The sequence below is a fragment of the Betta splendens genome, chromosome 5, assembly GCF_900634795.4.
Source record: "Betta splendens chromosome 5, fBetSpl5.4, whole genome shotgun sequence".
Taxonomy (NCBI): domain Eukaryota; kingdom Metazoa; phylum Chordata; class Actinopteri; order Anabantiformes; family Osphronemidae; genus Betta; species Betta splendens.
In genome coordinates, this window is record NC_040885.2 from 7,736,524 (window position 1) to 7,763,892 (window position 27,369).

The 27,369-nt window shown below is 49.6% G+C and overlaps 1 protein-coding gene across 1 annotated transcript in view; it reads right to left on the reverse strand.

Moving 5' to 3' along the window:
- Positions 1 to 1,812: 1,812 nt before the first annotated feature.
- Positions 1,813 to 27,369, reverse strand: part of plxna1b (plexin A1b) — a 142,783-nt gene continuing 117,226 nt past the window's right edge. Inside the window, exons 14-33 of the mRNA XM_029150554.3 lie at positions 26,955 to 27,106; positions 24,249 to 24,372; positions 24,030 to 24,166; positions 21,506 to 21,673; positions 19,478 to 19,571; positions 18,477 to 18,713; positions 17,469 to 17,612; positions 16,670 to 16,904; positions 15,041 to 15,183; positions 13,839 to 14,095; positions 11,577 to 11,643; positions 9,100 to 9,246; positions 8,865 to 9,024; positions 8,582 to 8,685; positions 8,367 to 8,463; positions 7,117 to 7,307; positions 5,994 to 6,163; positions 5,529 to 5,741; positions 5,296 to 5,446; positions 1,813 to 5,193 (exon numbers count right to left, since the gene is read on the reverse strand). Coding sequence (XP_029006387.2) covers positions 5,098 to 5,193; positions 5,296 to 5,446; positions 5,529 to 5,741; positions 5,994 to 6,163; positions 7,117 to 7,307; positions 8,367 to 8,463; positions 8,582 to 8,685; positions 8,865 to 9,024; positions 9,100 to 9,246; positions 11,577 to 11,643; positions 13,839 to 14,095; positions 15,041 to 15,183; positions 16,670 to 16,904; positions 17,469 to 17,612; positions 18,477 to 18,713; positions 19,478 to 19,571; positions 21,506 to 21,673; positions 24,030 to 24,166; positions 24,249 to 24,372; positions 26,955 to 27,106 — 3,087 coding nt within the window. The 3' untranslated portion in view covers positions 1,813 to 5,097. The remainder of the gene's footprint in view (positions 5,194 to 5,295; positions 5,447 to 5,528; positions 5,742 to 5,993; positions 6,164 to 7,116; positions 7,308 to 8,366; positions 8,464 to 8,581; positions 8,686 to 8,864; positions 9,025 to 9,099; positions 9,247 to 11,576; positions 11,644 to 13,838; positions 14,096 to 15,040; positions 15,184 to 16,669; positions 16,905 to 17,468; positions 17,613 to 18,476; positions 18,714 to 19,477; positions 19,572 to 21,505; positions 21,674 to 24,029; positions 24,167 to 24,248; positions 24,373 to 26,954; positions 27,107 to 27,369) is intronic.

The window sequence follows — 27,369 nt, forward strand, 5'->3', positions numbered from 1 at the left end:
GTTTGGCTGAAGGGGAAAATGGGGCAATCCATCAGACAAGTGGGCAGAAACGTGTCAAACTTCACCGCGTGCTTTCTATTAAAACCGTGATTACCATCTGTGAGGAATATCTGGAGTCACCACACATGACCTGTTTAAAAGCTGGGCATGGATTATCACGCTATTTGTGTCAATCAGACATCGGGACGCTTTGGGTCAATGGAGCAGACAAAAGTCACCTCTGGAGAAGCGAACAGGCCGGTCAGACGAGAGAAACATGGCCATTTCACACATAACCAGACGCTGTTTACCTTCAGCTCTGGTTCACACACCATTGTGACTGTGGCTTCACCAGCTACAGCAGTGCAGTTTCAAACACGTAAAGTCATGCAATCATACTTATACCTAAGTTACTACAGCTCTTCCAGACTCTCTTCTGAAGGCGTTCGCATCCTCCAGCACAGGCCGCGTCCTTAAATATTCCTGCTGTTGACTGTGTTTGTGCTGGTGGTGGGCTGACGGCTGGCAGCACCTGCACTTAGCGCCCACTCGTGCGCAGATATTTCCGTGCACCATAGGTTAAGAGCGGTGACAGTAATCCATCTGGTAGCACCCCCCCAGCCAGTCACGGCTGTCACCTTGGCCTCGCAGGGAGCAGCTGAACCGCCCTATAGATACCGCTGCCATTCACGGCGCCCCGGTTCCGCCGGGCCCTTGATGCGACGCGCATTGGCAGATACCGAAAGGCTCCTCGGCTAAAATAGAATCCCAATTTCATCGGGGTCCACGTGTGATAAAACACAGCACCCTCTTCAATTGTCGCTAAATGAGATTAAAGAGCATATGGGAGGGGGGCAAATGTACTGTAGATCATGGCTTTATTAACTACGGCAACAGACTCTTGCATGCGAGGAGAGGTGGGGGAGGAGGGGGCAGAGACGAGTATTTTGTGCTTTGTAAGGAATTTATCATAATGTTCGCGCTGCAAGATCATTTGCCTCTTGACAGAATCATTACGAGATTCAGTGCTCCCACGACCATTACGCAATTTCAGCGTTCCTCCTCGGATGGAATTTTAATTGAATTAGCCCGGCTGGTTACACATGGTCTGAACGATAACATTTGCTGTCTATCTGGGGCTCATTAAATCCACTGGGGTTGTGAGGGGGAAGTGCTGATGCTTTAAGGCAAGAAAAAAAAAAAAAAACCCGGACAAGGTGGGTTCGTTTGGTTCCAGCATGCTTTGCGTCCCAGCCTCTGCTATTCGTCGGTGGCCCAGTCCGTCGGAGCCGGCTGATACGCCACACCCTGCATCATGCACTCGGAGCCACTCTTCCATGTAAGTGCCCGTGTAAGCTGAGGGCAGTGCAAGCGTGATGTATGGTTGGAGGGGGGCCGTGTTAGCATTAACACCCGGGAGAACCTACCACCACCAGCCACTCAAGTGCGTTCCCATAAGAATGATTAATGACGCCGGCCATGTTATGAAAGGCAGAGAGACGGAGGAGGCGGAGGAGCTGCCGGCCGCCGAGAAGGCCTCACTCCACCATGAACATTTCCAATTATATCTAGGATGCTAAACGATACAGCCCATTAACAGGACAGGATTAATGCGGGCTGAGTGGAAAGAAATCAATACGAGTGCACGTGCAGTACAAGAATATCAGAAAAATGAATGAACCACGTTTAATAAGTTCAGATAGAAGTTATGTCACCGAGTCAGGATTGTTCAGCTGATGGGATGATCGATGAAAAGGAGGCTGGAACGAGGTGGAGACGAGGAGAGAGGCCAACTTTCCATAAATGCCCTTTAAAAAAAAAAACATCCATCCATTTTATTTAGCAAAAAATGTTTAATCTCTCCTTGATGCGTGTTTATTTACAAGTAGTAAATCTGCAAAATAGGAAATAACAGAATATTTACACAATGAATGTTAACCTGCAAACTTGTGACAGTCGCTTCAAGTCTGAAACACTAAAAATGTATCAGTTATTGTTGTATTAAAATTCCTTTGCCAACTCTGACTGATATTCATATGCTTGGTGCTTCCTTGGATCCTATGTTACATCCATTTCGACCCCCCTCCCCCCAAATAAAAGATCTTTTTTGGAAGAAAGCTGATAAGCAGAATGATGCCAGGACATTTGATTCCGTTTTGGTTTGGAAAGGCAAATGTGTGACTGAGCACATCTAAATAGCCAAGAATTAAACATGTAATACATGACTGTGAATCCGCTCACACTGACGGCAGGGCAGGAAATTTCACTTGTTCATTCTAATTTGATGGAGGAGGAAAAAAAAACCCTGCCTCACACTGATGCCAGAACGCTGCTCCCCGCGAGTCAGCAGCTGATGCTCGCTCCTCCAGAGGCTATTAATAAAGTGGCCGGGAGTAAACGCAGGTCAGATTCTTGAGCAATGCAACAGAAAAGACGGCTGGAGATCCTCCGTCGGACCGTTCTCCAACCGGACACTGCGGCCGTAGCTGCCTTGTGCTTATAGCGGGCAGATCCCCCCCCCCCGCTGCACATCGCACCCGCACAGATCATTCGAAGGGTCTGCTGCGAACAGCACGGCCGAGCTCCGGCCTCAGCGGTCATCCATTTCCTTGCCACATGATCTACAGTAAGAGCACCAAAATGTATGAAAGCAGCCAAACACCAGCTGGACACCGAGCAGAAAAACACACTGATAAATGTTTGTATTGTGGCTTGTGGAGCAAATGGATGCTCTAAAAATCTAAATCTAAATGTAGCGTGGGCACAGTCGCCCCTCAGGACTGCTTTTTCAGGTAAAGAGGGCACTACTGCATCTGGACCCAGTTGGGGCGCAGTCGAAGCTCAAACTACCTCCAGCTGTGTGAGGCTCAAGTCACATGTCATAGAGAAACAGTGGACGGACTGATTAGCTCAGGGGCGGCGCTCCCCATTCTTTGATGTTAAGGAACCTGGCGTAAAAAAAATGGAAAGCGACAGCATTTATGATCAGCATAAAATGACAGCCCTAAAGTTCGATACAAAAAGAAGGTACGAGAATTAAAGCAGCAAGTCACATTTCCATCACAAAGACACAGATGCTCATCTGATGCAACAGTTTCATTTTGATCCTTGAGATCAGGAAAATAAACCTCGAGTTCCGTCAAGTACTTCAAACTTCAGGCAAACCGAAGAGAATTTTGTCTTCTGTGTACCGTAAAATGTACAATTTACATGTTGAAAGTAAACAAACAAACAAACAACCCGATTGCAAAAAAAAAACGCTTTTGTTCATGAAAAGTATACAATTTACAAATGAAAACATCAACTAAAACATTATACAGACCACAGTTTGGTTTTTCGGCAAGCAGGGGGGAAAAAAGAACCAGGAAACATTATTTCTCACCACAAAGTCAAAAACTCTGACTTCAAGACTTCAAAAAAGAGAAACAAGGAAACCCTCTTAAGAGAGCAGTAATAAAAAAAGCTTAAGCCACAAATGGCAAAAGGCTAGTTTCAAACAAGAGCTGCAAACAAGGCGAAGGGGAGGATTCCTCGGCCTTGTCGAGCTAATGAACAGAGGCGAGGGCCCCGGTCGCCCCCTGCACCCTCCTCCCCCTGGATAAAAAGCTAAAACCCCGGCCTTAAACAGATACTGAAGGTGAAACACTCGCCAGATCTCCTCCCCGTCCGTCTACGTGGGTCTAAACATCGAGCAAATGAAAAGCAGGAAGTGGCTTCTGGCTGAAAACAGCTTTCCCCACTCCGTCACCTTGGCTAAGAGCACCCTGACCTCCCTGTGGCTCCTGTAAAGACGTAAACAGAGTCCGAGAGCACCGAGACGTTCGCGTCGCTCCGACAGGGTCGCGGTAGAACATGAATGGGAACGTGGAGACGCCCCAGCGGTCGGTGGAATCCTAGCGGCGCGGCAGGAACCACCGCGGTTCTCAGGTAGTGCAATGTAGCTACTTCATTATCTTTTTTAGTCACTATAACATGAACCCGCCGAATCATCACTCCTGGACCCTTTGAAGGAAACATTCAGCGGTGGAGCTGGTCGACGTGGCAACGGCAAAGCGACAAGGAGTTTATATTTGGTTTCCTGAAAACCAAGCGATTGCACTGATTGATTTAGGGCGACGGCAACGTCATGATTGGAGCCGACACCATGAACTCAAGACGAACAGCTGTCTCAGTCCCGCCACGTTTAACCGGGATCGTGTGTTGGGGTCGTCACTCGATTTCTTTTCAGTCACTAGGCATGTTCATATTAAAAATCATACGGCAGCACATTCCATCTAACAAAATGTCTTTGCACTAAACAACATTCAAAGAAAACATGGCACAGTACGACGTTTGTTTCTTTTTCGTTGTTTTTTTGTCTACGTTGCTTTTTTTTCTGTATTCGATCAAATCCTGTTTTATCGTTGTATTTTATTGTCTGTTGGTTCAAAATGAAAAGGAAAACTATTCATTTCTCCCTATTCTTCCTTTTAAAAACTTAGCTGTATTTATATATAATATCTATATAGTCTTCCTTTGTAACGTTTCTGTAAATTGTGCAAATTCAGCAGTAATACAAGTGGCGAGAGATCACAGAGTGGGCAGTTGATTACATTTATACAAAAACAAAAAAAAACATAACATCCTTTAAATCCGTGACGCCTCCTGGAGTCACGTGACCTCCAAAGACTCTCCCTCCACTGGCCCATCACAGATTGGAGTTTCTTTCCTGACAATTGCTTCATCGCGACTAAACTCCTGAAAATCAAAAAAAACCAAGCAAACCACAAACACCAACATCCACGATAATCAAAAGCTGTCAGTTGACATGTTTCTCCCGCGTGTGCATGTGTGACAACGCCCCGTGTCCCAGTCGCTCGCGAAGACACGTGTCCACACACCGAAGGGGGCTGCAGACAAAACACACACACACACACACACGTAAGCGTACACAGGTCCGCCCATCTCTGCCGTAACCCCTCCCCCTGTTTTGCAGTATACTGCTTCAGTCCGTTTGCAGTTCGTCTATTGTGTCGTTGGGGGGATTGGAGCACTGTTTGTCGTCTGGGTTGAGGAGGAGAAGGGACAGATGGAGAAGAGGAGTGAAGCGAAGGAGGAGGTGGAGGCCGTGGAGGGTCCTCAGCTGGTCAGGGCCATTGTGTCGATGACCTGCTCCAGCTTGCTCCTCAGTCTCTGTCTCCTCGCCTGTTCGTCCCGCTCCAAAGCCGACAGGATCTGAGAAAGGGGCAAAAGGTCAGCGAACGCAGCAACGACCAGCTTCTGGCTTCAACAGAACTATTTCTTATTTTATGACTCGCGGAGGAGCTAGAATCCCACCTCATCCTTGTACTTGATGATGTAGGAGTAGATCTCGTGAAGGGCCGACATGCTGTTGAACTGGTTGGCGTGCAGGCGCGACTGCTCTGCCAGGTAGGCGCTCATGTCCTGGTCGCTGATGACCGGCATCCTCGAGATGTCAGAGTAGTACCTGCAGGAACGCGTCGATCAGAGCGAGATCAGATCCTGTCGCATCAGATGGACCAATCCTAATATTTGCGCATGCACCGTACCTTTCCACCCAGTTCTTGTAGTTGGGGATGTCTTTAGCGTAGAGCAGCTTGTTCGAAGGCGAGTCCTTCCCCAGCTTGTGCTCGGACGTCGAACACGAGTCCATGAAGGTCTGAGCCACCACGGACAAGCAGGCGTCCGTGATGCTGTTCTTGTGAATGTCGAAGACGAACTGTGGGTTCTTGATCACGTTCACCCAGAACCTCAGTGGAAGACTGGAGCGGGGGAGAGGGAGCAGTAGACTTTAAACCACTTGACAAGCTGTTAACGCGCAGAGAAGAGTGCAGCGAACGAAGCCGCATTCACACACGGGCAACAAAGGATGAGTCAGAGGTACAAAAACCCGAGGCAGAGGGAACGAGAGCGGCGCACAGTCTCTGCGCTGCGCTGTCAGAGAGAAAGCCCCGCATCTCCGTTGCCTCAGAGTCCCATCGCCCCGAGACGCCAACGTTCCAGCACAAACTCACCAGTTGCTCTTCCAGGTGTGCCGCACGTCAGGGTCTGATATGGAGTGTTTGTCCGCCTGCTCGTCCAGGAAGTCGAACATGTACTTGATGGCGAGGGGCAGGGCGCTGCCCCGGTGCGCCGTGCTGAAGATGGTCTCAAACAGGTCGTCCACGAACTTCTGGAGCGTCCCCTGATCAGGAGGGGCGAAGGAGAGATGTATTAGATTCTATCTATCTTATTTACTGTGGGAGGTGCACTGGGGGTGTAACAAATACGACCCGCCGCGCTCGGCGTCTTCCTCTGGTTTGCATGGTAATCGGTTCCCAATCGAGGCACCTTCCTACACCTGGAGGTCAAACAACGCAAATCTAGGACTAACGAGCTAAACACTGGAGGGCAGGACGTGTCAGGCTGCACTGGATCAGGACAGTTAGTACTTGCAAATGAGAACAGCTCAACAATGCATTTTTTCCAAACTCTTTGTTAATGTGTGTGTTTGCATCAACGTTCCATTTAAAGGAACAGCAGATGGTTTGCTGCCAACCGACCACACAAGCATATTTGGACACGACATGTGCTGAACAGCCTTCTCTCTATGCACATTGTTTTGTTTGAGTCACTGGTGTAAATATTTTATGCTATTGATTAAATCCATGAGAACCAATGTTATTTTGGAGGAAATGTGAAACCAAATGGAAAAAGGAAGAACTTCAAATGTTCCTGTGGATATTCTACAACCATGTCATGCTAATAATCCTAATATGCTGCTTTAGTCTGATTGTTTATTCCGTTCTAGGGAAAGATAATTAAGCATTTAATCATATTGAAAAAAATAACCTAAATCCAACTTAAATCCAACAAACCATTCCGGAGTTTCAAAACCAAAGTCAAGGCCTAAACAGGCCCTGAGGCCACAAGAGGGGCCCAGTGACTCCAACCACCAAACCCACCAGTCAAAGGTCAGCCACCTAATTAAGACACGCATTATTCCTGTACATGTGTGTGACTCTGTGCTAAAGGTAAGGAAAAATGGTAATGAGCTCTGGGGCGACCACCGAACAAAGGTCACCAGAGGCCGCCTCCACCGGCGGCCTCTGGTGGAGCAGGCACGCCCTGCGAGGAGCCGTGCGGGACCCTCCGTACCTTGGTGGCCAGCAGCCTGGTCAGGTAGATCTCAGACACCATCTTGCTTCCTCGGTCTCCCTCCCTCTGATCCGAGTGGTCGTGGTTCTTGACCAGGTGCCACAGCTTGGTGCCGCTCTCGAGGTCGGGGGTGATCATGGGGGTCCGGGAGCGCAGGCTGTCCGGGCTGCTGGCCGTCCTCAGCATGCTCTCTGTGAGGACGGGATGTGGCAGGAAGGTGAGCGATGACAGACACATAACTGGGGCAGAGGAGATCGCGCGTTTCGACACATTTCTTCTCTTAATTAAACGGAGATGTGAAAAGAGGCGTCCGGTTAATTGTCTCCCGTAATTTTTCGTCCTTTCAGGAAATTGGGGGATCAAGGTCTACAGCTACATTGCACTCCCAGCTATGAATATGCAACAAATCTGGCTTTGACAAATTGCACAGGAACGCGGCACTGAGGTGAAGCCTAATTTGAACTAAGCTTACGTTAACTAGGAGCCAGTTCACTGAGCCGCTTGTGACACAGCGTAGATGTGTATCGTTTGATTCCATATATCATGCAGCTGAGGACACGGTGGCAGTCGGCAGTTTATGAAAGCATCGCTTTCTCTTAATTACTATGTGAGGGAGAACTAATTTAAGGCGCGCGGGTAGGAAAGAACACATGAATAAGAAATGTGCTGCAGCTACAAAGAGCAGAAGCAGCGTGTGAAGTCGAAAGCACCACTGAAAGGTGACAGCTTCCACTTGCATGCCACTCTCTCGTTCCCTAGTAAATTTGTCTGCCACCCCACCCCCCCCCCTCGTCCGACAGTGATCCCCTCTTTTGTGACACAGGGCATTACGCCTGCGCCTGTTTAAACGCCTGTCAGTCGCGGGGCAAAGCTGGACAGGATTGAGGCGTTCAGAAAGTCGGGACGCGGCGTGGACCGGGGGGGGAGGTGCGGGGGTGAGTGTGACGGGGGAGGAGGATTATGTGCACGGCACAGCGGACGGTTGCGTAAGCGTCCACCTCAGTCGAGAGTGGGCTCACAAACCCACAGGAGGAGCGGCTAAGGTCAGTAAATGTGCAGGAGGTGAAGGCGTTCCTGAGGTCTGCGTCGTCTCCATTAAACCTGTAGATGAAGCACCATGACGTCTGCACCACTGACTGAGCCTTTACACGATACAGGTTTTAGTCTCATTTCTAAACCAAGGAGCTCCGGCTACACATATATATTTTATACTATACACACATACAAAACACACACACCTTCTTTCGTACCGTATCTGCTGAGGGACTTGGTGAATGTGGAGGAGTTGGAGATGTTGTAGGCTGAGTTCTGTTTAGGCACCAGAGCGATCACCGAGCCATCCGTCACCTGGAACGAGATTTTCAGGCGCAGTTACGGTTTCCGGTCCTTCGTCGACACAGAGAAGCGACGCTGGTACAAAAAGCAGATCCAGAGTCATCTTTGCCTCATGCTCCGTGAGCGGTACCTGATAGTGAGCCAGCGTGTTGAGCCTCTTCCAGTCGTTGTCTATCTTAGTGGTGACATCCTCGTCCTGGAGGATGATGCGAGCGATCCTGCCCTGTCGCCACTCTGTCACACGGGAGACGGACGAGGTTATGAGCAACAACAACAACAAAAGGCCCTGGCTACTTAGCAGTGGTATCATGTATAGTTCAGGTGTGTGTGTGTGTGTGTGTGTGTGTGTGTGTGTGTATGTGTGTGTGTGTGTGTGTGTGTGTGTGTGTGTGTGTGTGTGTGTGTGTCCTTACCCAGGTCCATATCCGAGGCCTTTGGTCTCTGGGAGTACGGCGTGCCCTTGTACACAGCATCCAGCAGCTTCTCCTTCACTTGCGTCACCGTGTCGCAGTTCAGGCTCTTCACCGTCACCTCTGGAGCGTTTTCGTTCTCCGGATTCACACAGTGCAGTGTCTACGGAGGTTAAAGGGTGGAGGTCAGAGGCAGGAAGGTGAGTGCTTTTAAACCAGGGCGCGGGCGTTCACTGACCAGCGTCTTGTAGTCAATCTGCTGCCGGATGAGTTTGTCCTCGCTCAGCGAGTAGCGGGCTTCTCCCGTGATGGAGTCAATGGGACCCTTCTCCATCTGCTGCTTCATGGCGCAGTAGAGCATGAAGAGAGGCTCCCCGGCACACTCCTGCAAAGGAGACACATGGGAGGAAGCGGTTAAAAAAAAAAAGAAACAACTACAAATGCAAGTGAGCAGAAACTTTACCTCTAAAACGTACACAACAGCAAAAAGTGCAGGCGCTTTGCTGAGAAACTCTCCAATTATATTTGTAATCTTCTTTAAGCCAACCGCGGGCGGGGCAGTAAAGGACGGGGCCACGGCCTGTGGTGGCCAACGGCACAGTGGAAACCACACACACACACACACGCACACACGCACACACGTACACACACACACGTACACACGTACACACACACACACACGCACACACGCACACACGTACACACGTACACACACGCACACACGTACACACGTACACACACACACACACGTACACACACACACACACACACACACACACACACACACACACACACGTACACACACACACACACACACACACACACACACACACACACACATTCATCCAGCCTCTCCACTGTGGGACGTCTTTGGGGAGAAACACCCTTTCTACGCCTGCGTGTAAGTCGAGGGAGCGAGAGCGGGAGGAAGTGTGAGGGTGAGTGAGTGGCAATTGATGGAGGAGTTAATAGAAGGTTAACGACCGAGGGGTGAAAAACGCTTGGAGAAGCACTTTGCTGCGCGAGACGTGTCGACCGGGCAACGAGCGCTGGGACGCCCGTCCCCCGTCTCTCGCGCCGTCTGCTTCTATAACGTGGCGGCTCCGCGCTCAGAAAACCTATCGCCAGCTATTCGGGCCCCTCGCGCTCCACAGGCGCCGTTCAGCCGGCGACGCGTGTTTTCCGGCCGCTCGCGCGTGCACACGTCGGTCCTGTCGGAGGAACTGGGTGGGACGATCCGGCACCACCTGCCTCCTGTGGACACGGCCCAGCACAGCGGCAGACGTCCGCGCTGTTGAAAGGCCAACAACGGCGCCGTGCTGCATCGCGGCCCTTCTGTCTGCCTCAGATGGTGCAGGGCTGTGTTTACCGAGAGTCTGAGGCACAATTAGACACCTTATATTTTTGACCTCATTGTCCTCCTTCCACAGACGTTACCACATGACTCCCCACTGACTCCAGCAAGCCCTTAGAATGGGGGTAATGGACAAAAGGATTTTGTTCCCTTTGAGCACTACTACTTGACCTTTACCCATCTCTATTCACACCTGGCTGAACCTTGAAATTGTTCCAGGCTTTTCTTTTGTGCCCCCCCCCCCAAAATCTCTAAAAGGCGATAAGCGAGGTGCCGAATTGCAGAGGTTAGATTAAAGCCGGGCTGCTAACCTTGCTGCTGGCTACACCCAGTTCCAACTTCAAAACTCATTTCCCCAGCGTGTCCATTTCCCCCGTTTTACTTTCTCCATTTTAAAGCTTTCCTTTCATCCTTCGTCCTCCTAACTAGCTTTTCCTTCCACCCTTTCCTGTTTTATACTTGTCTAAGGTCCACCAACACAGCTGCTATCAAAGATCCCTGGTAACCCACCCCCCTGTTTCTGAGTCCAACTCTGCCTTCGGAGCCAGAACACACACACACACACACACACACACACACACACACACACACACACACGCACACGCACGCACACGCACGCACACGCACACGCACACGCACACGCTAACCGGGCCCCTGGGGGCTTGGCTGGTCCGCCGTCCATCAGAATGCCTGTCCTGGCAGGGGTTTGGGATCCCGCCGCTAACTGATTAACTGCAGCCATGTTTGAATGTGTAGAATGTGAGCGTGGAAACACAAATTTAGCCCAGTTTAAGCCTCAACAATTCCCTCTGATTTCATATCAGAGGAAGAGGAGTTGGAGAAGAGAAGGAAAGCGCACAGCTCCAGAGACACAGAAGCGGGAGAATGCATTGCGGCTTCCTCTTTTGCCAAGCGCCAAAGCTGTTTATGGGGCTATAAACACATACAGGCATGCATAGAAGCACACAAACACACTTTACAAAGTCTAAAAGAATCCAGCCGGGGGCACAAAGAGAAATGGGCAGCTTAGTGCGACCGGCTATGGCAATCGCAACAACATGACCAGCTCTGTCTCAACAGCGCTTCAGACCTCGCTGATTCCTCAGGTCTGGAAAAGGAGCGTTTGCCTCATGAAAGGAAGTAGTAAGGGATAGGTGGGCTGCTGCCTCCACCTTATCTAATGCTGCAGCTGTGAATGTGTGTGTGTGTGTGTGTTTGTGTTAGTAAGGCATTTCTCTACTCTCAAACACCAGCTGTATTAGTATTGTGTGTGTGTGTGTGTGTGTGTGTGTGTGTGTGTGTGTGTGTGTGTGTGTGTGTGTGTGTGTGTGTGTGTGTGTGTGTGTGACAGACAGCTTTACCTTGAGGAACTTATAAAGCAGGAAGGTGAACCAGTTGGTGAGCATCTTCTCAGCGACCGACTCCGTCCTGGCAGAGATGAGAGGGAAGGGGGTGAGAGGGGAATAAAGGAATAATAAAAAATGGAGGATGACAGTAAAGGGAAGGAAATGAAGCGGGAGATAAGAGGACGAAAACAAAAATTAGATTTTTTTTTAATGCCGCCATCACACTGAGCTGCATATTAAACTGTACCGAGCACCGAGAGGGGTTTTAAAGTCATCGCGAGCTGATCCCTGTTCCGACACACAAACAATGTGCGTGCGTACAGCAACACTTTCATCAGGGGGAGCGTGACAGACGCCCTCGCACATCAAAGGGAACACGCGACATTATCAGCCTTCAAACGCCGCGTTTCCTCACCTCCACCTCCTCCTGCCCGTGCAAACAAATTAACTTGGCACAACAAGCCCCTCTACTTCTTTCATTGTTCAACCCCCCCCCCCCCCCCCCCCTTCACAAATCCACCCTGCGAGCAAACCCACTCGTCTCCATTAAAAACGCAGCAATTAGTATAATTCGCTAACTTCTCCCGCTAATCACAAACCTGCCGCGTGACGAGAGGAAGCTCTGCACGTGCGCGCTCGCGTGCGCACGTGCGCGACCCGCCGACGAAACCAGGACGGAGCAATTAAAAGGCAGCGCAATTAACGGCCTTACTGCATTGGGTCCAATTTGTTGCACAGCTACAATGGGTGCTAATTGTGCGTGTGGGGGGAGGGTGGCAGCAGCTTCACTGCAGCTACTTCCTGTCTTCGTGCACGACACGGTGCAAAAAGGGGCGAATTCTACCAAGAATCGAGGGAGTACGAAGCGATTTTCTCGTCATCCTCGCAAAGAAAACTAGTTTTTAACAATTGAGGAATAGTAGGAAGAAACTAGGCCAGTGTGGTAAAGAAGCCTGTGAAGGCCTGTAGCAGGAACGAGATGTGAACTCCTACGCTCCCGCAAGGCTCCCTGCTTGACTGGTGAGCGCTGTTTGATGTATGTGGAGCAGGGTTTTTTTCCTTTCTCCACAGCTGTCAGCAAAATATACCGCATGAAAGCTGAGGCAACAGGAAGCGGAGGATTGGAGGGCGAAGGCAGAGCGCACCTTGGACAGAACACGGCTTTCTGGGCTTGTTCGGGCTCGGTGGTGGGCGACTGGTAACATCATCTCCTTCACGGCAGGTACATGCCATCAGTAGGAGGGCGAGTGCAGCGGAACCAAGCCAAACCAAACCTTCATCGCTGGAGATGAGAGCCCACACGGGAGCTAAGTATAACACCTCGCTCTGTCTTTTATGTCTGGCTCTAAAAATAAACCCACAGTATCTATTTCAATAAAAAGACCCAAAACAGGGTGAACTATGTGTAATAATTGCCGAGCTTATTAACGCCAGCTCCCGAGGCTGCTGTAGTTAGCAGGGACAGCGTGTTGTGACCATATGCCCCAACAGGGGATTGAAATAGGCTCCATCCAGGCACACTGGCTGAGAGTCATTTATTTGATTAGATTTTTAATTAAATATCTCTCAGTGGAGGAGAAAAGAAGAAAAAAACATAACTTTTTATCATTTAATGTCTAATTCCAATTTATTTGGAGACAGGCCATTTCTCTAACTGTGTCTTTCCTTAAATACTTGTATCTTTCCTCACATAATCGTGTGCCGGAGCTCATTTTTCCCTTCTCTTCGCTCACCACACAGCGCACCTTCAGCCCCTTTTCTTCCTCTCCTCCACCCCCCATATGTTTCTCTCTCCATCAATTTGCCTCTAGTCCAAGTCTCCCTCTAGACACGCTGCCCACCCTTCCTGTCAATCACCATTACCCCCCCCCCACACTCCCATCTACCTCTCTCGTTTTCACCTTGCATTCCTTCTCCCCCTTTCGCAATCTCATCCCTCCCCCGTAAATCCCCCCCCCCCGCGCGTTTATCGCTCGCTCTCTCTCTCCGCCTGTGCGGGAGAGGGGAGAGAGAGAGCGACCGTCTGACTGCGGCTCCGTTGGGGCTGTGTGTGTGTGCTCAGGAGTGTAATCCTCTCTGACAGGGACAGGGTTGAGAGACAGAGACAAGGTAACGTCACACGCGTGCGCCTCTAAAAGCTGCGGTCGCTGCGTAGCTTCAGCTGCGAGGTCGTTTTACGCTTTCTTTCTAATTCGGTGGCATAACGATTTTGAATGAAGGAAACAGGAGAAAGGATAATTTTGGTCAGAGCTAAATGCTCAACCCGCAGCCACGTACCTCCTGAGCAGGAGCTTTGGGTGGTTCTTGCTCTCCAGATTCTTATCGATGAGGTCCGACAGGAGCTGCTTGAGGACTCCTGTGGCATACTCCATCTCCCCCTGCAGAGCGGTCATGATGAGGGAGGCCACGTTGCCCCGGTCTCGCATGGAGAAGGAGCGCTGCGCCTCCAGGGTGCGGATGAAGGTCAGCAGGAAGTGCTTCTTGGTGAGCATCTGGCCGAACAACGTCAGCGCCTTCTCCACGTTGGCGGGAACCTGAAGGAACGATGGGGGGAAAACAAAGAAATGGAGGAAAGGGAAAGAAGTAGGTTGTGAGGAAAGAGGTGAAGATGATACAGGAAATATGAGAAATATTAGATGAAGAGGACTTTGGAAAAAAAGAGAGTCACATATGAATGGTGGCTGACGCTGTTCCAACATCCTCTACATTCGCAAAACATGCCTTTTTGCAGCGTTGCCTATTATTATGCCAGCGTTTTCTCCCCATTCCCGGTTCTCTCTCTTTACCTCCGTCAATCCCTCACAACTCCCCCTATTTCAACCGATTCCCTTCCTCTCTCAAAGTAACAGGCGGTCCTCCCCCTCTGCGCCAGAGAAATGAAGGTTTGAAGTGAAAATGTGAGCTTCACGCCGTAATAAGAAATTGATCTGCCTGCTAGTGCTCCACTGTAGCCCGCGATAGCGTGGCCCATACAAATGAAAATCCGATGTCCGTCCCCTCGGAATACAGCCGATGGCACGGGCAGATACTGTACGTCTCGTCCCTGCGGCCGCTGCTTCACATGCGCGTCAGCGCACCGGTGTGTGTTTCCGCTGCATGTGAGACGCGCAGAATGGAATAACGGAGGCCCGGATTCATGCTAGCCACAGTGGACGAGCGGTGTGAACATTGCTTTTGCAGGAGTCTCAAACGGGCTCGGCCCCCGTGGAGGCAATCTATCACCTGCACCGAGGCTCAGTGGAGCTCAGACGCTGCACAAACGCTGCCCCTTCACTCTATTGCATCAAACCGGAGCATGTCCGAAGAGTTTCTTAACGCCACATCGTACTAGTTGGAGCTTGAACCCAGTTCTACATCATGAACCTTCTAAAAAGAGATAACCTTTAAAGTCCTAAAACAGTCCACATGGAACACATGGTTCGGTTCTCACTCGCTGTGTGTGTGGGCTTGTGTGTAGGGCGCTCTCTACTGACCCGTACCTCCATCTCCTTGAGCACAGGGTGGTCCTCAATCCCGGGGAAGAGGACCCTCATGGCGTAGGTGCGGTAGTCCAGGAAGGGGATCCCCGCTCCGTCCAGCTCCTGGGTCAGTTCGTGGATGTCTGTCTGCAGCTCCGCGAAGGCTGCAGAGAGCGCGACAAAGAAAGGGCGTTCGGTCATCATCATCACACGCTGCCCTCCCACACTCTAGCACACTTGTACGAGCCCACAAACACTTGCCCCACAGCCAAACACCTGCAGTAACCCAGTGCCCGCAGGATTTAACCCAGAGCACGTGTCAGTGTGTTTATACGTTTTCCATTCTGTGTGTTTTGACCCGATTCTCTGTACTCCAGTGGCTCCACACGTCACATCCACAGAGAACAACTGGGATCGGACCGAAGTGAGTGCTTTTGGTTGTATTTCGTAAGACTCCAAGAGGAGGAAATGTACAACTCTGTGGTTGGCTGTGTGTGGGTGTGTGTCCTACAGAGCCATCCAAAATACACCACAACATGGACACACAACCCAAACAAATGGAACCACAGCCCAGACAAACAGATGGCCTGTGTCACCCTATCCCTCTTCCTATCTCTCCTTTTCTCCTCTCCTCCTCCTCCACGTGACATCTTAGAGGTCAGGCTCTCCCCAATGGTTCCCTGCATCCATCTCGTACCCTTGCGCCATCCATCACTCTCGGAATCTCTAACTAAATGAAGTCCCCCGCTTCATGGGCTCTTTTTTTCCATACTAATACTCGTTCTCATTATTTATAGAGTCATATTTCCATCTCATCCTTTCGTTCGCACAAGTTGTCCACCTATTTATCTCCCCCGCTCCGCCCCCCTCCTCCCATTCATCCTGTTGTCGTCGTCCAGACAGCGGTGACAGCGGGGGAGAGACAGGGTCAAGGCACCCGGACGTACCGCCGCGCACCCGCAGCCAATCATTATTTGACATGCTGCGTGTGCTTTGTGCTCGTCTGACAGCAGGTGGCTGAGCACAGGCGCTTGAGCAGATGACTGGAGAACACAGACCTGCTGCATCGGCATTAGTCAAAACTTTGTCACGTTTAACATTCGGCCCATTAGCAGTGGTGCCGTCGATGTTCACGCAAACAATGCGACAAGTGATCTCTAAAAACACATGCATTCAAATGCTCTCCCCCCATCTGCTCGTCTTTCTCCTTTCACACAGCAGTGAGGCATCATCAGCCTTTCACTGGGTCCATGCAGTCTCCTGCCAAATTAATATATGCTAATGTACCACTGTGTAAGTCTCTCTCTGTCACTCCGCCTGCTTTGGCTGTGGCCAAATCCCTCCCTGCTCACCAAAGCCGCACTTCCCCACCTCTGCAGCCTGCATCTATCTATCTTCATCACTGGGTGTGGAAGATAGCGAGGCCAGCCAGGCGGCCCTCTCGTGGGGTGGAGAGCCGACATCTGGTGGCTGGCTCAGATCAAAGTGTTCCGCTGGAAACACCCCAGCACCGATGCACACATGTGTTCACGCACACACACACATTCTACTGCCATCTAACAGCATAGGGACAGTTGGCAGCAAAGGGGAAAATATATATATTTAGAGCGAATGAAGGGTGTTTTTAAGTCCCAATAGACCCAAACTCACCTTCCTTGCACTCAAGGGCCACCCTGGACTCCAGGTTGTCCATCTGCAGCTGCAGTCGCTTCAGGGTGCGGTCGGCATCTCGTGACTTCCTCTTATAAGCGATCAGCACCACAATGATAACCAGCAGAAGCAGGCCGCCGCCGCCGCCGATGCCGATGATGGCAGGCAGCGTGAGCAGGCTGTCGGAGTAGATCTGCAAGGTCCCCGGTGAGTACTCAAAGCCTCCAACGCGCACCTGATACACGGAGATACACAGAGAGGTTGCAGCCTTGTTTGTCTGGACTGACGAGAGACACCACACAAGCTATTCTATTGAATGAGTAGTGTTGAAACCCCAAGGGGGAGGACGTAAGCCAACACAAGACCAATCAAAAGCCTCAAACACATAAACAAGGTTGCCAACAGTATAAAATGCAAAATGTGTGTTTGTATGTGTGTCGCAGTATGAATGGTGGACAAGAAACATAGAGTAATTGAACAGATTGTTTTTGTAGGTCTGATAGATGGAAAGGAAACAAGAAATGAATGAATGGATAGGAAGTGGACTGAAGGAAGATGAACTGCAGAGAAGAACCAGCGGAACGAAGGGGAATGATGAAATAAATAAAAGGCACTTAGATGAACAAATGCACCCCAGAGAGCAATTAAGCTCATCGTCACATTTGTTGGGCTCCGTGCAAAGCGTTAGCTGTTGATGTCACAGCCTGCTCGACACGAGACGAGTCAGGTTAACGCCGGGAGCAAAGACGCGCCCGGCTGCAGCGACGCCCTCAGCAGACGCCCTTGAGGTGCCACTCACGGTGACTTTGTGTTCTCCAGTCAGGTTGGGCCACTCGCACAGCAGCTGACTCTCCGACAGGGTGAGGACGCAGGGGGTCTCCCCGATCAGCACCGTGTAGTTCAGCTTGGAGTTGCCCGGGGCTGCAGGGATTAGATTCCGCCCCTGGGAAAAACACAGACACGCATCAGTCCCATAGTAAGGGTTGGCGAAACAGAAGAATAAGCTTAAGAAACACAACAAAACAAAGACGACTAATAATATAGACAGATAACAAGGTACACTGCCTGGACTTTTCTACCAGTCTCTGATCTACAGTAAATTCCACAGAAATCATCTCTCCTGCTACCACTCTGTGCTTTGCAGAGCAGGAAGAATTAATTACTGGAAAATCTCAATGAACCTCTAATTTATATGCAATTATTTAATAGGATGCAGTTCCTCTGCTGCTTATTTCTGTAGTTCTTTACCCGGAGCACAGAGGGGCAATCAGAGCTCCTCATAATAGAATTATATTTAAAGTTAGAGGGGAGAGGGTGTTCGCTTATAAAGGCAGCGCTCCGATTGGCTGCAGGAAACCAGGTTTTAGTTCTCCATGAAAGTGCACGATAATTTTCCGTCTCGTGCCTGAAAGGCTTTGAAGTTCAAGGGTGGAGGTGAAATGACAGTAGACCTCACGCGGGGGCTGAGCGAATACGCTTGGCATTCAAACTGACAGCTCCTCCACGGCTCGGAACAAACATCGCTGTCTCCTTTCAGAAGTTATCTGATGGAATCTGAGCAGGTGGCGCAGCAACGCATGGGTTCACCTCATAATTATTATCTTCCTTTGCACCTGATTCCAAAGGGCCTTTTGAGAAGACGCTTTTTCTTAAAGGTCTCTTAAAGAGTACGGAGGAATAACATCCTCCGAGGCCGAGGCACACCTCAAGACAGAAAGGTTCATAATGCAAGAGGATGGAGGGAGCAAGGTGCCCCAAAGAGAAAAACAGCAACGCATGTGAGAGTAGAAAGTGCTAAATATTCTACCTTGAGTATGAGTGGGGAGCTGGGCTTCAGCTCCAGCGTGCCCGACGCGCTCAGCGGCTCGAACACGGGGTCCGGGTGGTAGCTGAACGTCTCGTTGACCACCAGCACCGAGCGCACGTCATCCATGACGAAGCCGATCTCGTCTGGACTGGTGCCGGAGTCCGAGAAGCCTTTGTTGGAGCCGGCCACGGACGGCGCCCGGCACACCATCACGGTGTTGTTGTGCACTGTGCAGTTCTGCAGAGAGAAAGCAAACGTTTAGGAGCGGCGCGAGACAGAAAATAACAAAAGCATGATGTAAACTGCTGTAACACATATTCAATACAAACAGCAAGTGAAACAGGATTATATGATGAGCGTGATTAAATCTGGGTATAATGACATAGTGGAAGAGGCTGGGTTAATAACATCAGTGTTGTAATCAGTGATATCATCAGGAAATCCCCGATGGGGCTCAACGCACTCAGTGAAGAACAAATTAGACACGCGGAGAAACAAGAGAGGTCAGAAGCTGTTAACGGCAACACAGCACGGCTGAGGAGACCTTTGCATAGTCTCTCAGTGTGTTACAGGCTTCCATTATGTTCTATATGTCACATACTAACCTGCCCGCACACCAGAGGTGTGTGGGGGGACACACAAGAACAGTTTATAGGTCAACAGAAGCATTAACCAAGGAAAATAAAAATCACTGCAGAGAGACGGCCGCAGAAAGGCTGCGAAGGTGGGAAGTGGGAGAAAGGTTAGCTAAGCCCCATGGTGTTAGGTGAAGGGGGGGATTCGCCGGAGTTGCTTTATTGCTGGTTGACATTTCAAAGGTTAAACTGCTAAAAGGAAATTCAACATCAAAAACAAACAGAGAAAGGGCCCTTGGCTGGTTGACCGGCGGGTCAGGTGTGGGCGTCTGGGTCCCAGGAGGGTGTGTATCGTGTGAAAAACCTGTTTCTTCTCCGGTCTTGTCGATGTTATTCGCATTCAGGTGTTTGAGCGGAGACACTTACGTTTTCTGACATGGCAGATCCATACTTGGCTCGCATTCTCGGCTCCTTGATGGTGGCCAGGTTGGTACCGGTAATGGTCAACAAGGTCCCTCCGCTAAAACACAGAGGAAACAAGGAACATTACAGAGCAATTCAAACCAAATACAAATGTTTTATAGAATAGATAAAAATAAATGAAGTCCTGGAAATATTTGTGTCAGGTATTCGCGCCTCGTGTGCCGCAGGGGCCCGAGGGCATTAACTATTCAGCAGGTCCATCAGCGGAGATAAATGTTAATAAATCGGTTCTGCGGGAACCAGAGAGCCCTCCATTTTGCGATTTACCATTAACGCTGGCTCCTGCTGCAGCCTTTCACCCGCTTCCTCGCGGAAGCCCATTTCCAGCTAATCATAGCAACACTAAAGCTCTCGTATGGATGTTAAAGGCTTGTTAAAAGCGAAATGGAAACAGGTATGGAGCACTCCTCTGCAGAGCGGGAGCTTTTGGCCTCTTCCTGCCACCTCTGGAACGCTCGCGGAGCGGGTACAGGAAAGCTACACTGCAGTAAATTCAGCACGAGATGCTCTCCACCGCCAGAGATCCGGACGCACGGCGTGACCTTTTCCGACGTGAGGCGTTCTGACAGCGGCTAAATGAGTTAGCATTAGCCTGAAACTACAGAGGTTAAGTCACTGACACTAGAAACGCAAAACCAAACCACCAAAGAAGAAAAGACCCTCAGATGTGAGAATCATTTGGAAGGAACATCAACCTTTCCAGTGTTTAACCTGTGGACAGTTGAAATAACCTCGATACTGGGGCCCCAAAGGCGGCGCGGTGACAAAATGGCCGGGTAAATAAAAGCACGATGGACCCGGAGAGATGAGCCTCTCCTCCCCCGAGAGCCACGAGCGAGAGACTCAACGCCACCCGAGCGCCGAGGTCATTTCCCCCCTTAAGGCTGGAGCCAACACTTACAGACTCGTCTGCCCTCACCTTCAGTCCTCACACCTTCCTTTCATTTCGTTCCAAATGAGCCTTCTCATCCGTTCGCACCTCTCTGGTCTGATGAGGGACTTTTATGTCCCTGCAGAGTTTTAAACGCGGCAGCTATTTCCACCTCTGTCCCCTGTGATGATGCAGAACTGGACTTACGCATACTGTACAGTACTGTAGTGCATCTGGGAAAATAACCTTACTTTCTCATGTGTCTATTCATTCAAGTCACAGCTTTAATTTAGCAAATTACGTCAATACAAAAGTAATATATACAGCAGCATACTGCAAAATATATAGCAAGTTCCTGGAAGTGTACTTTAAGTAAATGAGTGGAGTGTGGATGTGTTTATGTGGTGGCTTCGCAAGTCGACTTTCTAGGTCATGCTAGCGAGCCCATTAGCATTTGGAGGCTCCGAGCGCTTTCTCTTCCTCTACAACACAGCTTGTGTTTGCACAGGAAATCTTCCCGTGGCTATGCAGTCTCATTTCAATAAGTCAAGTAATATTTACAGATACATCCCTGCTGCAGCTCATCAACTAACAGAGCACTCCTTCAGGAGCCTCCTTTACTGCGGCTCCCAAAGATTTACTTTTTGAAATATAAAGATAAACAGAATAAATAATATTCCTTTGAAAGGCAAGAACAGAGTTAAAATACAGAGGACTGTTTGGTTTAGTTTTTTCTTTCACACCCAGTCAAGCAGTACACCAGTGGAATAATGCATTTGTCTCTTTTTTTTTTTTACAGTACATATTTCAGTTTTGGTAGTGAATACAGTGAACCACAACCAGTGATTAATAATGTATTGATACATTTGTGGTTTGTCTGGTGATTTACATAAAACAGAAACGTGTTAATTTAAATCTCAAGACTTCAGGAGGTTTCTAGAATATATATATACACACATACATACATAAAAACATACATGCAAACATACACAACGTTTTACACCATTATACATTACACAGTGTGAATCCCATGTACAATGTAGGTCCTGGTACTGAATAAATCATGTTTCTGACCCAGACCCACTGTGACGTGTGCTCACCTGGCGATACTCCAGTCAGGTTCAATCTTGGAGATGGTCGGATCGTCCGTGTAGTTGAATTTGACTTCCGGGTTCCTCAGCTCTGCAGAGTTAATGTCCACCATGACCGGGGTGGTCCCTGGGGCTTGTCCCGCCGGCGTCACACACACGATTTCTCTGCTACTCCGCCTGGAAGAGCCGTGGATGAAGGAGGCAAAGACAGACAGGAGGGAAGGTGTTAGAGACAAAGCTCGCTGAGGGCCTCTGTGGACCTCTACTACAAGTTCTTGAAAGGACTTTAGAGTATTTTCGAGGACTCTCTGACAGAAACAAGTGAAGCGAATACACGGGGAAAAAAATCCGTCCTTTAAATAATTCATAAAATATTTATCAGATGCAACAAAAAAGCAAACACACACACACACACACACACACAGTGGTGACACAGTCGCCCTTCCACAAGGCCAACATCTTTCAGTCTGTCCAGCCATGGTTTCATCAGCCCGAATGGCAGAATCACAGCACTTCAAAGCTCTCTCTCTCTCTCTCGCTCTCTGCCTCGCTGTCTGTTGCTCCTTCCCTCCTGCGCTTTCTCTGGCTGATAGATCTGAAGTGGCAGATCAGGCTGGTCGTCTCTCTGTGTGATGTAACTCCCTCCCCTAGCAGACAGGCAGCCAGCTGTGACCTGCTGTGAAACTTTGTGCCACTGCCAGAAACTTTGCGCTTCACTCCAGTGGCTCATTCCACTGCGCCCTCCCCCTCGTAAAGGGGGATCTCAGCGGGGTGAGCAGCAGGGAGATGGCTACCAGTGACTGGTACGTGGGCAAACCTGGACTGTGGATGTATGTGACTGTGAATTAGCCTTTCGGTCCAGCACATAGCAGATTAACATTGCGTAAGTATGTGTTCTGTATCACTCCTCCGTGTGTGTGTGTGTGTGTGTGTGTGTGTGTGTGCGCACATGATGACAGTCACAGTGTGAATTTCCAGCGTGTGAGAGCAAGCAGATCTGTACACAAATCCTCCCCCTTTATCTGCTGTGAAAGTGAAATCCACTGAAAGACGAGCGATCATGAAGAAGATGAAAAAGTGCCCATGCTGGCGGCTCTATGCTGGCGGCTCTATGCTGGCGGCGCGGCCGGGTGGGGTTGAGCGACTGAGCCATACTGGCGAAGTAAAGCAAGGAAACGGTCCATCGTTGCTGGACACGTTCCACCCAAAACAATTTCGTAACAGCGTCCTCAGACTGGACTGAATAAGAGAATGATGGGAAAAATAAAATAAATAAAACAAGGACAATGTAGGAAAAAAAACTGATTTCCCACATTCCACTGGTGCCATGTTTCCATGGCAATCATCGCTGTTGAGAGCGCCTGTGGTGTCGGCTACGTATTTTTGACAAGGTTGCAGCCACACAAAAGGAAAGCCAAGAGGGGATAGCGAAAGAAAGAGGAGAAGGGGTTGCAGAGGGAGATAAGAGGATGAGTGACTCGGGGTAAATAGTTTTTGATTAAAGCAGAGGCCGCGCTGAATACAAGACACATTAAAGAGATGGACTCAACCAGTTCATTACTTTGGCCATAAAGGTTATTGCTGCTCAGTGAATGAAAGGCCAAGACTATTATGTTCACCTTTCTCAGGATGTGCTACAGAGCTTTAAATTGGCCCTTACTTTTTCTTTTGATATGATATAAAAAGAACTTGATAGGTCCAAGCTCATTAGTTTAACCTGTCACTTGTTGCGGAGGAAAGGAAGCCACTATAAAAAAACAGCTTGATAGAGAGTTTGCTATGAAAAAACAGGAGAAAACAGAAATGAGAAGAAGCTCTGGGCTAAAGCCTCAGTTGCAATAGAACAGTGTAAAAGAAGTATTTTTATATCAATTGTGATTGTGTCAAGCAACATGTCCGCCTAGACGTTCCTCTCAGAACATATGTGTCGGTCTGACGTGACTGAGAATCAGCCGCTAGACGTCATTCATGGGTGGATTCAGTCGAGAGCTCGGCCGCTGTCATTCCGCCAAGAAGGGACTAAAGGAAGCAACGGAGCTCCGGGCTCAAGGAATTAGAGTCGTATCAGACTGGATGCACGTCCCCTCTCAGAGTAAGTGATGAGAGAAGCTAATGGTGGCAGATTATTCCAACGATTAAAAAACAAAAGTTCAAAGCAGGCAAAATGCAAATTAACGACTACCACCAACACCATATAATCTCTCTCCAATTATAGTCACATCTCTGACAAAATGAGGGCCGTGCACTTAAGTTATTCACAGCGCAACGGAACAATGATATCAGCTTCCCAGAGAAAAGCCACACTGTCACTCTTACAATTACAGCACTGCAGGTGTTTTTAATAAGTAACTGCTATAATTACTGAAAAGAAAAGAGCGATGGCAGAGTGATGAGGAGGAGCACAGTCCTGCAGCAGAGGAACGACACAAATCCCTGGGTTTCCACCGTATAAAACCAACAGACCTGGCTTCACTTGATTCACATTTTGCAACAGCGCCATAGATGTTTAATTGTTTTGAGTTTGACTCCTCACCTCTCGAAACGACAAGGATGGAGTCCTATCTTCACATATACAGCGCTGCCTGCATTCAGGTGACTGCCCTCAATGGTGATCTTGGTTCCTCCAGAGAGCGGCCCAGTGGACGGATGCACACGGGTGAAGTATGGAGACTAGAGGGGGAGGAGAGGTGAGTGAGGTGTCCACAGACAGAGGGCCATTCTGTACGTTGGCTGCAATCAGATTCACCCTTACCACGAAGGAGAAGGCCTTGCTTGAGATGGCTTTGTAGTCGGGGTGGATGCAGTCTCTCACACACACCTCCACCTGAGCCTCCTGCACCCTGTAGCCCGTCGCGTCGTTCAGCCGGCACACGATCCTGAGCAAGGCAAACACAGGTGCAGAGGTGAGGTCACTTAGAAAGGCCAGATAAGAAAATGTGCTGAAAGGAAGCGCAAAAACACTGGGTATTGCATCATTCCTCTCTCGCTCGTTTAAGACAAAAAAACATTCCAGCGACTCAAAACTGTTACTGCAGCTTAATTAAATTTATAAAAAAAACACACCAAATGCTTTATTAGCGGAAATCTGCAGTGTTAAGAGAAACGAGAGCTGTGTGTGTGTGTGTGTGTGTGTGTGTGTGTGTGTGTGTGCGCCTCGTCACCGGGCCATGGGCGCTGGTCGGCCAAATGAAAATCCACTGGAGAAATGACTGAGTGTGGGGAGGAGAGGATGTGTAGCCCAAGGCGCAAAACACACACGCGCACTCACACAAGCATCATGTATCACCCTCTGTAGACACACTTGACTGTTAATTAGCCAGAGCGAATGAATGAGACAGAGAGAGAGAGGGCGAGAGTGCGGATGAGCGAGGGAGGACGAGAACGAGGGAGAAGGAAAACGGGAGCGGGGGTTAAAGTGAGAGAGGCTGATTAATTGAACGTGCTCATATCCTACACATCTCCTCGACTCCCCAGCTCCGCTGCCTCCTCCCTGAGATGAGTTATTAACTCTCCCCCTTCCATCCTCCCCGCAGGTGGCCATGGCAACCGCGGCGCCGCGGCGACACTGCTAGTCCCACATTCCGATGCTGTTTGTTTCTATTGTTTTATTTCCCTTTGGCTGACTGTCAGGTCTCCTACTAAGACGGGGGCCGTGATTAAAATGCTGGGCAGCTCTCCGTGGCCAACTATGGCTTCCCTTGCATCATTAGTGCACAGATGACAGGTGGCTGCGCTGAACTGCTAGTACGTGGTTGGAAAGACAGGAAGTTTGCTGCACGTTTGTGAGGATGGCAACATTACAAATTATCCCCCACTCAATCAAATAACAGAGGTGGAATGTGGCAGTAAAGAATTAAGCATATGCCATTAGTTCACGTGGAAACTACCAATAAGACCATAAAAGGAGAAACACCGGGTTCTGTTTTTACCGGCGCCAATGATTTACTTTGCACAATGTGGAATCAAATCCATCTAGTAAATATTTAATGGCTGGTATTTAAAGATTGAAACTCCACTCGCACCGCGAAGAGGTGCAGGCTGGAGGAGCGAGCGCCGCGAGCTGCGAGGGGAGCAGAGGCGGGAACGCCGCGTCCGACAGTCGGAGCCGTCCTCCAGCGGCCGACCTTTGACCTGCGCCGTCAATGCCATAACCCTACGCTATAGCTCTCGCAGGGTCACGGGACGACGAGAGCAACCAGGCCGCTAATGGCACCGCATGGCTGACATCACTTTTAATTAGCATGACAGCCCCCCCCCCTCCTGCAGATGCTATGGCAAGAGGCCAACGGCGCACAACGCCACTGATTGACTGACAGGGTTAAATGTCAACATCCTGGATGTCCTGGTTGCAATTAGAATTAATTACAATGAACACATAAGAACTTTGTCCCGCAAACACGGGAAAAACGACAGCGTTTGAGGTTCTGACTGATAAATCGCGGCTGATGCGTCACCGACACGTTTCTAAACCCATGGTGGGGACACCTGTCATGGCGGGCGAGATGTGCACAGCGCAGTGTTGTCCTGACTGTCAAACCATCAAAGTCACACGGCGCCTCCCCTCCTCCTCAGCGTGGGGCAGAGAAACCCGGATCTGCTGGGACCGAGCTGCGCCGCTCGGCAAACGGAGCGTTTATGTACAAATGACAGCTACATCGTTGGAAACAGAATATTGGGGACACCTCCCGCTGTGACCAGCGTCCCCGATTCTTTCCCGTCCTGAATGGCATCGTCTCTGCTCCCGGCAGCAGCCGACATGAAACGGAGACGGGGACCCATCCAGCAGATTCACCCACGGTCCCAAAATGATCGGGTCGTTATAAGGAACCACTGGCTGTGATTGGAAATTCTCTTTAAACTTGATGAAATCTAATTGTTGAGTCCCATGATGTTACTGAGACGAGCACTAAGTGAATTACTGACATGAGGAAGCCTGTTTACAGTTAAAACAAAGAACTCAGTCAAGTGCAACTGACTGAACTTTCAGCTTTCATATTTTTTTTTTTTTTTTTTTTTGCCGCTGCGCGACTAAAACTTTTCCAGGAATATACAGATATGGTTATTGCACAGGAGTTCTCCCCCTCCTGTGGGCGCCGCTATGATTCAGAGTTTCCCAGAAAGCAGAGAGAACGTTCGACGAGCTTTTACCTGTGGAGCACTTTTTAGAGGATGCTGTACGTACCGCCCGCTTCAAACGCCCTGACATCACAGACGGGGCCCAATTAACGCCCATGACGGCAATTACACGAGGTAATTCAATTCTGATTAACTGATTATTCTGATCATCAGACGTAGAAAAGGTTGTGTGTTAACTCCTGGTTCTGTCTGAAAGTCTAAGTCTGTCTAACCAAAACAGTGGTCCGAGAAGTTACTGTACGGTGAAAAAACAGACGAGCGGCTGCACCGTGAGCGCCAGAAACGAGAAGCCTGAGAGCGTGTGAGGCGTTTGTGGACGTACTGCTCGGCGCTGATGTACTCGTCCTCCTGGGGGTTGCAGGCCACTTTGCCGATACGCACTCCGTTCTGGATGTCTTTGAACTGCAGGCCCAGGTTCTCGCCCGTGATGGTCAGCATGGTTCCGCCCTGCCTGGGTCCCGTCTCTGGAAACAGCTGGTGGGAGGAACAGATGCAGAAGGGTGTGAGTCAAACAGCGTATGTAACAACCGGCAGCCAGTACATCATCCAGTGTGAACCTCGCTTCATCTGACGCTTTATTTAAGCCATTATGATCAGCTTCCACGCCGCATAAATCAGACAGTGGCTGAGTACAATGGGGGAAAAAATGAGCTGGGATCCATTAAGTCCGCTCTACGTGATCTTTTATCAAGAACAGCAGAGTGATGCCAGTTTTAACAAGCGTCACATTTACAACC